The following is a 14,127-nucleotide window of genomic DNA, read 5'->3' on the forward strand; positions in this document are numbered from 1 at the left end:
AATGACATATGATGCAGTAGTGGAGAAATAATTCCAGCTGTTATGAGACAATGATCATCTCTCGCAGCTGTTCATGCAATCTTTCACCTATCATGCATTATGGTAGTTGAATTAATCGATCTCATGAAGCTCCGGCTTCGTTATGACAGCACAGAAATATATTACAGGTGCGATGATTGTACATTGCTCTTCCGACAAAACAGATTTCACATTCCCATCTAAACATCCATAATTAAAAATTTTTCGTCTTTTGGAACTGTTGCACGGTTCAAGTGACCTCGGAATCGAGGTGGCAATGTGCTCAGCGGTAGTTATGCAACGGCTACGCGATCATACGACTTTTATCACGGTTCTCACAGCTGCTCGCCACTCTTGATGGAAGAGATAGGAGCTCCGTCCATTAATGACGGACACCGAGTAAAAATAGCGATCACGTCATCCCGAAATACGGGCACCTGTGGGGCGGGGGAAGAACAACCGACTGGAGTCCATTCTTGGCCCGTAACGCCACTTTCCTGATAAGATTTGATCCCCACTGCCCCTGGCGTGTTTTCCAGTGTATATAAGGGCAGCTCTGTTCTGTCGAGATCACCAGTGTCCACTTACGGACATCGAAATCTAAACGCTTGTGGAAGCTACAAGGCCTTTTTACGCCTAGTGTCCGGAGGGAGCTCTGTGTAGGAAACAGAGTTACTCGACGACCGTAATTTGGTCACTACTGCCGAGAAAATCATAGTCTCACACCAGTTGCCTGGTGTATGGAAAGTATAGCGAACGGCCTTAGTGAATGTGTTCACGAGCTTTGAATGTGCAACCTGGGCTGCACATTAATGAGGTAAGCGATCTTAAACTTACGCTAAAGTCATTCCTACAAGCTTACGTCTTTATGAAAAACGTGTCGCTACAACAAGGTAGTTGCTGTCTGGATGTAGGTGGTCAGTGGAAAAAGTTTGATTGTCAGGTAGACACGTTCCTTTCACTATTTCTATTGCTTTGAGTTAGTGCCTTAACTCCTGAGAGCCGGCCGCGGTGGCCGTGCGGTTCTGGCGCTGCAGTCCGGAACCGCGGGACTGCTACGGTCGCAGGTTCGAATCCTGCCTCGGGCATGGGTGTGTGTGATGTCCTTATGTTAGTTAGGTTTAAGTAGTTCTAAGTTCTAGGGTACTTATGACCTAAGATGTTGAGTCCCATAGTGGTCCGAGCCATTTGAACCATTTTGAACACCTGAGACTATGTGCTTGGACTGTGCTGTAATAGTAGTATTAACTTACGTGTGGTAACATTACTATGGAACAGGTAGTGTGTTGTGATGCAGAAACCGCACTGGTTTAATTGTGATGATTCTTTCACAGGGTGCTGTAACCTGTGCTCAAGTGCGTCAGGGCCCAGCAACAGGTTTCTTCTTATACAAATCCAGCTGCCGACTGTACCTAAACGGTGAACCGCCTTGGGTACCACTCTTCTGACAGGCCAACAAGAATCTCTCATCCTATTTATTCTGCCTTCAGTACAAACTGACTGAGGGCTGCCTCGTAAGTAGTTTTCAGTACATCTCACTGTTCAATACTCTTAAACTTTCCTCTTTAGTGTGTGTGTTGCTGAACACACTTGTTCTGAAATTACGTGAATTTTGGAACAGAACAGTCATTAAAATAGAAACATTCTGTTATTTGGGTTTAGTCAGTGAGACACATTGCTTTAAAATTAGTTACTTCAGTACATGGCACTCTACTGAATTTTTCTCTCTTTACAGTTTGCTTATTCCAACCAGCTTTTCCTAAAATCGAGGACTGATCGGTCATACCTTCGCCCAAGTATCACCTACCCCTGATTCAAACAACATCCATCATGCAGTTGGGTAAACTTGATGAACGTATTCATGTTATGGATGCCAGTTCAAACGTCTGGAGCATCATAAAGGATATTGCAGAGTCAGGAGTAAGTAAAGACGACTTTTTAAGTATGGTAAATACCTTGTGAGTCCATGAACTTTGATACTTCCATCTCAGTGGAGATGTTATTGACTGGCCAGCTCTTCAAGTCTATATCCTACTCACAGTGTGAATAACTTTTGTTGTAGATTCAAGAAGAAGCATTCTATGTCTGTGACGTTGGTGACATCATAAACAAACACAAGGAATGGAAAATTAAAATGCCGAGGGTACAGCCTTATTATGGTAGGTTTCCCTCTCAGCAATAGTAGCAAGTAAGACTGTGTTTTCTCTAAGTTATGACTGAAATCGATTTCTGTTAAGAAAATAATTTTGAAAAGATGTCAGATATCAGTTACATCAACTACAGTTAATCTATGGAAATGCTTTCTACTGTCATTCGTCAGTATAAAATAATTATGAGTAACAGAGTTACTTACTACTTTTATTTTTGCAGCGGTGAAATGCAACGATAGCCTCACTGTGATTGAGGTGCTGGCTGCACTTGGAACTTGCTTCGATTGTGCTTCAAAGGTGAGTGTACATTTCTGTCACACCTATTAAAAAACAAGAATTTATTTTGCATTATTAAGTGTACAGAAGATGCAATACAATACATGACAAACACACCAAATAGTTTTCAGTGAACTCATATTACTTTGTTACAGGCTGAAATTGACAGAGTTCTTTCCGTTGGTGTCGACCCAAGCCACATCATATTCGCAAACCCTGCAAAACCATCGTCGCACATTCGCCACGCAGCAGCTGTAGGTGTTGATCTGATGACTTTCGACAGTGACTGTGAGCTCCACAAAATAAAGAGCCTATATCCTGCTGCCAAGTGAGTAAACTGCAATCGGAATCCACTTTCCGTACTTACGGACAAATTTTTCTGGTATTTGTACGTAAACACTAAAAACATTTTCCTTGTCAACCATGTTTTAGGCTGGTGCTACGTATCCGGTATGACGCTGCCGTTGCTCAGTGCCAGCTTGGGAATAAGTTTGGCTGTGACCCAGAATCAGATGCACCACGCCTGATGGAATTGGCTCACTCGTTGGGTCTAGACATTGTGGGCATCAGTTTCCACGTCGGCTCTGGCTGTGACGATCCACCAGTATTCTACAAAGCTATTTCTGCTGCTCGAAGACTTTTTGATCTGGGGTCAGCTCTTGGCTTCTCCATGAGTTTGCTTGATCTTGGTGGTGGCTATCCTGGCAACAAGGGTGCTCATTTAGACAAGGTAACGTCAGGAATTTTAGCTCTCTTCTTACGAGGCAACACAAACTAACACTTCTGATTTCATCTTCGTAATGGATAGATACTTAAATTATTACAGTAAAGTAGCAATATAAAGTGTATTGTCTTTAGTAAGACCATTACTTCACGTTGTTTTCAGTTTGTTAGATTTTGTAACTCTTTATGTCCAATTACTACCGTTTTGTCTCATTTAATTTCACACTTCTGGTATACATTTCTGGATGGTTGGAATGCTTGCATCGTTTTCAAGCAACTTGTTACTTTGAGAGATACGATTAGCAAAGTCTGCTATGTTACTGCACGTATATAATTTTTGACAATGGATACTCATGAAGAGGACTGACATTACCGATAACACCAATCAAAATAATGAAATCTTAGCACATTTTGAGAATCTTCAGTTGCTTCCTGCTTCTATGCAGTACATTCATTGTGCTATTTTATTTTGAATAAACTAATGATTGTTTAGTGGAACTGAATATTGTATTGTGTGTCTCAAGGTTATTTCCATATTTCCAGATTGCAGAGGTGGTGAACAGTGCTCTCGGAGACTTCTTTCCTGAGCCAGATGTTCACATAATTGCAGAACCAGGACGTTATTACGTTGCCTCAGCTTACACACTTGCTACAAACGTTCACTCCAAGAGAGAACTTATCAATCCAAATGATGGATCCATCACATCAGTCATGTACTATGTAAATGATGGGTTGTATGGCAGTTTTAATTGTATTCTGTATGACCATATGAAAGTGACACCAGTTCCTCTCAAAGTAAGTCTGACAATGTTTGCGAATTATTTTACTCACATGCCATGTAACACTGACATAATTAAGAAATGAAAGGAAAAGAGCTAAGTGCTCAAAACATGATTTCCCTTTTAAAGGCACCTGGACCTAAAATGCGTCCCTGTTCTGTCTGGGGACCAACTTGTGATGGCCTGGATCAAATAGTTGAGTCTACTTTGCTGCCAGAGCTGGACATAGGAGATTGGTTGATTTTTGAGAATATGGGTGCTTACACTTTGCCTGTGGCGTCTCCATTCAACGGCTTCCCTGTTCCCAAAGTGCATACTGTGATTGATGCCCAAGGCTGGTAAGTAAAGTTTTTTATTGCCAGAATCTGAGGATAGTTGCAAAGTTTCGCAAATATCTATATGTGTTTCAAGATTGATTTGTTATTATAGCTAAACTGATTGTTTCTGTAAATCCATATAGGCTGCTGCTCAAAGACCGACTTCCCATGACAGAAGAACATTTTGTTATTGGAAACATACCAGCAAATCTACACCTGGGGCTATCGATAGATGGTAAAGGCAACATTGACGAGTGGGATGAAGTCCATATGCCTGTTTCATCTTCTGATGATGAGGTTGTGGATGATCACATGTCACATTCAACTGTGGGCTCCAGCATCATATATCCATTGCTTCAGATGGGACATGTTAATTAGGATCAAGTAAATGCATCATGCACCTCAGTGACAATAAATGATATTGTGCTGGGTTATTGTTCTGTCCCGCCCCCTTCCATACCGTAAACTGGAAACAACTTAGCAATTTTCTCCTGTGGCTGTTTATTTTGCGCCAATATCTTACTGTGAATAGGACTGAATGCAAGAACTGACAAACTGTCCTTTGGGGCAGCGATACAACACAATACCTATGCACAGTGTACCAAAATGGAAGCATTAATACTGAGAATATATATTATTTAAATACAAGTACAGTGGACGTTGAGTGATATAATGCTTAGATCAAATGATTCTACTGCAGCACGTTACATGGTTGTATGGTGTACAGTTCCCACTTAGACATAGCTGCATGTGGCAAAGCATATGACATCAGTCCACTGTTTGTTAAGTGAGATGTGACAGGAAGAGCTTACGTCCATTAAAAATATTTTGTGTACTGCAGCTCAATGCCTGAAATTTGGTTAAGAGACTAAAAAATGAATCTCAGAATAACTTAAAATATCAAGGTTTTTTCAGAGTCATTTCAGGCACACAGCTGTCAGCTGAGCTCTCACTGTAAACGCATAAATTGCCTTTATTTAGGCCCAACCAGAGAATAATGTATTTATACACTCAGCACATTAGCAGCAGATGCGTTATTAGAACCAGAACAAATAAATAAAAATTTAATACTGAGGTGTATGATACGATGCATGTCAAATGCTAACTTGTTACGGTAGAATATATAATAATTTCAATTAAATGAAACAATTCACACGTAAAACTTGTATGCAGAGGAATGAAACAACTCCATGTAAATTTGTTAATTTAGTGGTAGTTTATTTAGAGACAGTCTTTCCGAAAGCTTTTGTTAGAGAAAAGGTCACCATAACCAGCACTGTCAAGTGCTGAAAACTTTGTCTTAGAAATATGTTTCAAGTCTCTGTATGGTGTTATACTGTTAATAGATGAATTATGTTTCTTCACTAACAAGTATATTAGCAAATGCATTTGTCTTCAGTGATATTTGGGTGACATAAGGTGTTGAGCCAACAGATTTTAATCGAAAAGTGTTGTTATGGTTGAATAAGTGGAGAGGCAGCTTCTTCACTTGAATTTGTTATTTTTTTGTATACAATCTTATATAATAAATAATATTGTTTAAAATAATATTTGTTATATTTTGCATTAACCCTGTTCCTCCCAAATGAGTGCTATATGGAAGCAGAGCAAGGTGACGATCATACTAAGAGGCATCCAATAAAATTTCTCCTCATGCGTAAACCAATGTTCTATGAAATGCTTGTCGTAACAACAGCACTAGGCAGCTAATGGGGTGCTAGTGGATTAAAGTTAAGAATTAAGGAGACACATTGGCTTCTCATCCAAACTGAAAAATTATCGCAACGGATTGGTGATAGTGACAAAACAGTGAAAACCACCAGTGTAAAATTAGCTAACTCCAGAAGCAATGCTAACTGTATTGCATATAACTGGATAAAGGCAGCAGATGTGGAGGACAATGGAAAAGACAAGTACTACATTCTTGGCCTCGCAAGCAGAGATGGTTTCCATCAAGACCCCATAACGCACACACGTCGCATAAGAATAGGGTACATGTAAATGATAATTGCCGTCTGGTCACACACATAGCAATTGAAATCTACGTGGAAGACAACTTAATGAATTATATTAGATGGATCTTAGAGAACAGTCCTCTGTCACGCAATATTCTGAGGCTACACACTGCATTTAATATCACTTTATGGTTATTATGATAACTGCGAAAATGTATTGTGTGAAACCTGGAACACAGTTCAAAAATAGAAACGATTATACTACTTTTTACCGAATGAGTTTCATTTTGTAGTGTTCCGTGGCTACAAATATTCTGAAGTTCTTTCATCGTATAAGTTCTCGTAGATGACAAAATTGTAGTCCTTGCGCCTCTCTTTTCTTTCTTTTTTGTGATTGCGGTAATGATAGACACTATGGCTGTATGATTTTTCGAGAGATAACACAATGAAATTGCTACAGCTTGTAAAGAAATATACTTTCTGGCACACGATTCTTATGCAGGATTCAGACTGTAAATATCACCAAGCCTTAGCAAGTTACAGTAATAGAAGTAACTGATCGTATTACCTACAATGAGTAATGACAGGAGAAAGCATTTTCATAGACCAAATGAAGTTGGTGTAATTGATATATGACAGCTTTTCTAAATCAGTTTCTCCACAGGAATTAGTTTCAGTCATCCCTTAGAGAATATGGTGTCCTTATGTGAGACTATGATCACCTTGGCCAAGGCGTTGTCGTCGAATAAGTCTGTCTTCTTCATAGAATTCTCTGCGGACACATGGCGCAAAAAGTCTTTTAGCTGAGCGAAAATAAAACTCCCAGTGGAACTGGTTTGAGAGATCCCACAGCTTCCAACATTACTTGAGGCAGAATGGTTTGCCATTCCTCCACAGGTATTCACACCCTCACTGATGGTGTCCTCAGCAGAGTTCAAACTGGCGAAGGTAGACACACCCCGCATTAATGCCCACATACAGGTGCCCAGATCCTTCTGATCAGATAGTGTAGATACGGTAGCTATGCATCAGCAGCGAAAAATTATAACGTGCGGAGTTTCAGGATACATACGTAACAATACACTGCCTGATCACCATTACTTGGCTTAGACGGCGTATTTCTCCTCCGTGGTTGATAGTATAAACCTGTAGGGTGGCGACTTCAGTCAAAAGTCAAACAGAGTGTGATTTGAAACTTTCTGGCAGATTAAAACTGTGTGCCGGACCGAGACTCGAACTCGGGACCTTTGCCTATCGAGGGCGAGTGCTCTATCATCTTTTTTTAAAATTTTTTCCTCTTATTTTAAAGCCCCTTAGGAAAATGGAACTAAAAAAAAGAAACTAAGTGCCACCGCCACTTTTCATCCAATAACAAAAAAATCTGGTCCACTTCAGGCGTTGGCTCCTGACTAAACCTACCCCAGAGAGCTGCCTATATACCAGGGGAAGTATGGGAATTCAAGGTTAGGGCTATGCTTACAAACAAAACAAAATCTTCCTTTTTCTGAATTTTATTTTTATTTGTATTTTTTTGTTTATTTTTGTTGTGTAATTGATCAGAGGCCTTCTGCATCCCGCTGGTAATATGTTGAGTCACGTCTTCTCGAAATTGATGTGTTCCGTTCAATTGTTCAGAAATGTTCATTGGTTCAAACAGGAAACCTCCTTCTCTCTTGGCTTAACACATTCCAGCTGCGAGGCGGATCGTGGAAAGCATTCCCAAGGAAGTTCGAGAAAAATTGTCTGTATTTTGGGTGACGGACAACGACATAATGACGGTAATTGAAATATTTCCAAAAATCGAGTACAGAGTCTACAGTTTGTCCAAATGGGTAGTGAATGGCATGACCGCGAATCCAATTCACAGCATTGGCCTTTGTCCGAGGAAAATAATCACGTTCCGGAAATAATAATGAAAGGGAAGTAATCCGATCCGGAATGTACCGCGTTAGAAAAGCCAATATACGACGAATCAATTGCCAAACCTCCGCCGCCGCTCCGCAAACAAACCGATGTTCGTCATTGTCTGGCACTACACACGTGGAACATAGAGGTGATTGGGCGCGGTGGATACGATGAAGGCGAGATTGACTGATTTGCTTACCATTGACAGTTAGGTACCAGACAGATAGAACATTCGTGTCAAGGTAACAGGCGAACACCGCGCGCCATACATGACGCCAGTCAACCTGGGGGAACTTTTGTTCAATCGGGTTAGGTGGACGACCGAATTGGAGGACATTGTATACTGCCATTGTCTTGAGTAAAAGCTGTCTTGGTAAGGTGAGGCGTAGATAACTGAGTTCAAGAAAGAAGTATCTTATATAATGGACCTGGTCCGGAACATCCGAGATCATCACTGGAGCTGACAGTGAGACCGGTATATATGCCGACAGGAGGAGACCAGTGAGGCTCGTTGGGCAACGTGTCCATACCGTCATATGGGAGCTGACAAATAGGACGCGAGTTCTATCCGGCACGTGAAACAGACCTATCCCACCTCGTTCACGAGGAAGAGTGAGGGTTGCATAATTAACTTTGAACAATAGCCCAGAGCTGATAAAAGATGCCATCGCTGCCAACATGCGACGTGCCACAGTAAGCGGGGAAGGTAGAACTTGTGCTACATGGGGAACTCGGGATGCGATATATATATTGACATATCGAGCTCGTTGGAGAATATCTACGCATCGAAGTCGATGGTCCATAAGACCTGCTCTGATCATTAAAAGGAGGCGTCGGCAGTTGATGGTGGCTGAACTCCGGAGATCAGATGAAAAATCTATTCCCAAACAGTGAATAGTATCAACGGTGGTGAGAAGTGTAACGCACTCCACGGGAAGTCCCGTGCCAATGAACATAACTTGTGACCTACGTACGTTTAAAGAGCTACCCGACGCCTCACCATAAGTCGCCACCCACGTCAAAACAGCTCGAACATCGTCGGCATTACGTAAACAGATGACTACATCGTCAGCATAGGCCGTGCAACAGAATTGGTAGCGATCTATGGACAACCCTACCAAACGTTTTGTCTTAGTGCACATAGCAAGGATTCCAAGGAAAAGGCGTACAAAATCGCTGATAGAGGGCAACCTTGACGTACGGATCGACCTATTGTTATCGGAGGAGTGAGTCTGCCATTGTACATAATCCTGGATGAGGCACCCCGCAGAAGGCGCATCACTACCGTGATAACGACAATTGGGAAACCCATATGGTGGAGAACGGCCGAAAGGAAAGAATGGTCAACCCTATCAAAAGCTTGACGAAAGTCCAAAGAAGCAAGTGACCCAGAGAGGCGTTGTGCCTGGGTAACGGCGATCATATCCCTGTAGCGGCATAAAGCCGTGCGGATATTATTATCCCCTCCCAAAGATCCTTTGTCTGGCGACACAACATATCGGGCAACATTTTTTAAGTCGTGCCGCCAAAAGGTGAGTGAAGATTTTCACATCACTGTTAAGGAGGGTGATGGGCCGATAATCACTGATATTGTTGCCACCACCCCCTTCTTGGTCTTTTAGGACGTGAATCAATTTTCGGTGTCGATTGTGGCGTTCTTGGATGATATGGTACATCGACGGATGTTTATGAGGCATGCGATCAGCAGTACGAGATCGCACTATCGCCCCTTCCAAATGCCTTTGCATGAGATTGGAGATTTGGGCCTTAGCATGGTTCATCCTTGTATGGCGCTCAGTGGAGGCTGGCATCGTGGAGCATTCTCGTAGGATCCTGTAATAAAAGTCCATAGTGCTCTTACTCCAGGCGATAACATCTTTGCCATAGCGGATCAAAGCTTTTCGAAGAGCAGGTTTTGCACACGGGATCCATCAGGATATGGTAGACGGATACGTGGGACGGCGTGTGTTACATGTGATCCAAGTGTCTTCTATTAGAAGTCGACAGTCAGGTGAATTAAGAAGTGCCGTGTTCAGTTTCCATAAACTACGTCCGTGCCATACTGCCTGTCATGTGAGAACAACATCACAGAAGTAAGCCTCATGATCTGAGAAAGCAACAGGCCAGATTTCAACCTGTCGAGTGTGTTGAATTAGGGATCGCAAGATGTCGATGCGATCCAGTCCGCTAGAGGATTGCTCAGTGTAGTACGTAAAGCCCAAAAGATCACCGTGAACATGTCTCCACGTGTCGACAAATTGTAGTCGCGTGACGACTGTTTCCAGAGCTGCGCGTGGTGAGTGACGCGGCAGTTGATCCTGAGGTCGCTGGGTGCAGTTGAAGTCTCCACCCATGACCCAATCATCGTGTGGTCCTATAAAAAGGGGTGTAACTTCATTCGCGAAGAAGGCATTGCGTTCACGACGGTAGCTGCAGCCCGACGGCGCATAAATGTTGACGATGCGTACACCAACGAGAGTAAGGGCCATACCTCTGCCGTTGGGGAGGTATAGGACATCTTCGGCAGGAAGACCTTCTCGTAAGATGCTGGCAACACCACTACCGGTGTCCGAAGTGGGAGAAAGATGCGCCGTGAAGCCATGTGGTGGTGAATATAGGCGACATGCACTTCCTGAAAAAGCGCAATATCTATGTCCGCATCATAAATCATATCGCGGAGCAGCGCTAGTTTGTGGGGCGAACGAATGGTCGCGAGGTTAATCGTTGCGACACGATAATGCTGGTGTTGGAGTCCCACAGGCACAGGTGGGACTCCTTCTTCGTCGATCTTACCGGTCCGCTGAAGAGACTGCTATTGTGGAATGTTTTCGGGCGCGGGCGCAACCAATGGGGGCGCCCCATCATCAGCACCGTCCACCCCAGTACCTTCGATCTCCACGTCGTCTGCCCAGGAGACTGATACTGTGATAGGGCATCGGCTGTGCACATCATCCACGTAGAGACGTAGTTTTCGGCTCAGCGGATAGGCTCTCTTCAACGTCGACCTGTGGGGGCGACGGCGCCAGTAAGGAGGGGTGTCCGTTGCCAGTGGTCGCCTGTGGCGGGTCGTTCGCATCAGACTTTTGGTCATCAAAGAGCGGTTTGTCTCCATCTTCGGGTCTGCATCCCTGGTATCCATCCCTAGAATAGATTCATCAGGGGGTGAACGGCTACGTTTCTTTCTCTTTCGTGGCGATCCTTGTTTTGGAACATGTCGTTTAGAGTTCGATTGCGGGTGGATTTCGTCTGACTCCGGACCAGTCTGAAGGAAAGCAGAAGTAGGTACCACTCCCGGGTCAACGTCCATCTCAGTAGCTTTTTCAGTCACCGTGCTGCGAAGATTCGGCAGGTCAGGATCTGGCGTCTGTGGCACCTCAGAAGGAATCTCAGTAGCGGTTGCATCTACCTGATCAGACGACGCCAACGGAGCAGAAAGATCCTGTGCAGAGGTGCTACCTTCCTGGGCAACCTTGGCACATGCGACAGGGATCTGAGTGATCACCGCTGGGGACGCTTCCTCGCCGACCGGCGTCTGGATCAGGCGGCGTCGCATGCAGGCAGATCTGACGTGGCCTTCTTGTCCACAACCCGCACACGTTCGGGGTTGGCCGTCGTACATGACAATGGTTCGCACCCCGCCAATTCTCAGGTATGTTGGTATATGTTTTTTCAGTTCAATTTTGACCTGACGCACACCATTAAGGACATGGTAGGTCGTGAAGGTTTGCCATTTTTCCTCTAAGTAACCGATGACGTTACCGTATGGTTGTAACGCAGAGACAACTTCGTCCTTCAGCACTTCAAAAGGTAGTTCAAACACCCTAATCGTGCGTCGACCGTACTCTGCGAGTTCAAGTGTTACGGCTCCGACGTGACCATCAGAGTATTTGAACTTAAGTCCATTGGCATATCGGTGAATAACATCTTCACACACCTCTGTGTTTGTCATTTTAATATAAACGACACTACTCGTGATCGAAAAATGGATTCCGAGAACGTGGATAGGATCTAAACGAACTTCTTCACGTAGGAACGTTTCAACTTCATGTGCACGTGGTCGCGCATGTTCGGCTGCGAAGGAAACTTTAAGGGTCGCACGGCGGTAAGTGCTCGACATGTTGTTCATGGTGGACGGACACAAGCCTGAAAGCTGCAACGCGGAAGTAAACAACGCCGGCAGCGGAGCACTGGCCGGGGCCGTCCGCACGCTGTCACGGCTGAGAGCCAACTACGCCATCTGAGCTATCCAAGCACGACTCACGCCCCGTCCTCACAGCTTTACTTCTGCCAGTACTTCGTCTCCTACCTTCCAAACTTGACAGCTCTCCTGCGAACCATGCAGAACTAGCACTCCTGAAAGAAAGGATATTGCGAAGACATGGCTTAGCCACAGCCTGGGGGATGTTTCCAGAATGAGATTTTCACTCTGCAGCGTTCGAGTCTCGGTCCGGCACACAGTTTTAATCTGCCAGGAAGTTACATATCAGCGCACACTCCGCTGCAGAGTGAAAATCTCATTCTGGAGAGTGTAATTTTTTTGCAGACGGTTAACGCTCACAATTATGTCTATGTCACTGTTCAATTCCAGCAGCAGACACGTTAGATTTGTATGTTAGCTGTTTTTCCGTTGAAGTAATATGCGAGACGTTCTCGTTTAGCTAAACGATTTCCAATTGTCTAGTCATTTCAACTGTGATGTTTCTTAGACGTATTAGGCATTAGAAACATATCGACAATATAAAAAGAAAAGTCACAGAATGTGTGCAGGGCCAGAAGGCTATGGGTAGGTAGGATAAGGTAAGGTATCTGCAATGTGCAAGTATCAGCAACCAGCTAAATGCCAAAATATTGCCGAAAGTCGTAGCGTGTGAACTACAATTCTACGAAGCCACGATTTTCAACGATTCAATTTCAAGACTGCTACATCTAGAAGTAAAATTTCGACAGTTCTCTTAACCTCTATTAAATTATGAACACGCGCAGGCAAAATTTCGATTTCAGTAAAGATTCATATACGAGTATATATCTATCTTTATATACACAGTGGTCCATTGATCGTGACCGGGCCAAATATCTCACGAAATAAGCGTCAAACGAAAAAAATACAAAGAACGAAACTTGTCTAGATTGAAGGGGGGAACCAGATGGCACTGTCGTTGGCCCGCTAGATGGCGCTGTCATAGGTCAAACGGATATCAACTGTGTTTTGTTAAATATGAACCCCCATTTTTATTACATATTCGTGCAGTACATAAAGAAATATGAATGTTTCAGTTGGCCCACTTTTTTCGCTTTGTGATAGATGGCGCTGTAATAGTCACAAACATATGGCTCACAATTTTAGACGAACAGTTGGTAACAGGTAGCTTTTTAAATTAAAATACAGAACGTAGGTACGTTTGAACATTTTATTTCGGTTGTTCCAATGTGATACATGTACCTTTGTGAACTTAATTCTGAGAACGCATGCTGTTACAGCGTGATTACCTGTAAATACCACATTAATGCAATAAATGCTCAAAATGATGTTCGTCAACCTCAATGCATTTGGCAATACGTGTAAACGTCATTCCTCTCAACAGCGAGTAGTTCGCATTCCTTAATGTTCGCACGTGCGTTGACAATGTGCTGACGCATGTTGCCAGGCGTTGTCGGTGGATCACGATAGCAAATATCATTCAACTTTCCCCGCAGAAAGAAATCCTGGGACGTCAGATCCGGTGAACGTGCGGGCCATGGTATAGTGTTTCGTCGACCAATCCACCTGTCATGAAATATACTATTCAATACCTCTTCAACCGCACGCATGTGCCTGACATCCATCATATTGGAAGTACATCGCCATTGTGTCATACAGTGAATCATCTTGTAGTAACATCGGTAGAACATTACGTAGGAAATCAGGATACATTGCACCATTGAGATTGCCATCGATAAAATGGGGGCAAATTATCGTTCCTCCCATAATGCCGCACCATACATTAACTCGCCAAGGTCGCTGATG

At 43.5% G+C, this 14,127-nt stretch overlaps 1 protein-coding gene across 1 annotated transcript; it reads left to right on the forward strand.

Annotated features, from left to right (window-relative positions):
* The first annotated feature begins 578 nt into the window (after window positions 1-578).
* LOC126092107 (ornithine decarboxylase-like) lies at window positions 579-5,811 on the forward strand. The gene is made up of 10 exons (XM_049907538.1): window positions 579-835; window positions 1,353-1,532; window positions 1,754-1,938; window positions 2,081-2,177; window positions 2,389-2,465; window positions 2,600-2,772; window positions 2,877-3,174; window positions 3,711-3,962; window positions 4,076-4,284; window positions 4,407-5,811. The coding sequence occupies exons 3-10, from the start codon at window positions 1,849-1,851 to the stop codon at window positions 4,639-4,641; spliced, it is 1,431 nt and encodes a 476-aa protein (XP_049763495.1). The 5' UTR covers window positions 579-835; window positions 1,353-1,532; window positions 1,754-1,848; the 3' UTR covers window positions 4,642-5,811.
* Window positions 5,812-14,127: the final 8,316 nt, after the last annotated feature.

The sequence above is a fragment of the Schistocerca cancellata genome, chromosome 7 (assembly GCF_023864275.1).
Source record: "Schistocerca cancellata isolate TAMUIC-IGC-003103 chromosome 7, iqSchCanc2.1, whole genome shotgun sequence".
Lineage (NCBI taxonomy): Eukaryota > Metazoa > Arthropoda > Insecta > Orthoptera > Acrididae > Schistocerca > Schistocerca cancellata.

Excerpts from the sequence above, each read along its gene's own strand:
- LOC126092107 (XM_049907538.1), top strand. The coding sequence starts at position 1,849 with ATGCAGTTGGGTAAACTTGATGAACGTATTCATGTTATGGATGCCAGT. Across the intron at positions 2,773-2,876 it reads AGCCTATATCCTGCTGCCAA|GCTGGTGCTACGTATCCGGT; the intron begins GTGAGTAAACTG and ends ACCATGTTTTAG. Across the intron at positions 4,285-4,406 it reads GTGATTGATGCCCAAGGCTG|GCTGCTGCTCAAAGACCGAC; the intron begins GTAAGTAAAGTT and ends AAATCCATATAG.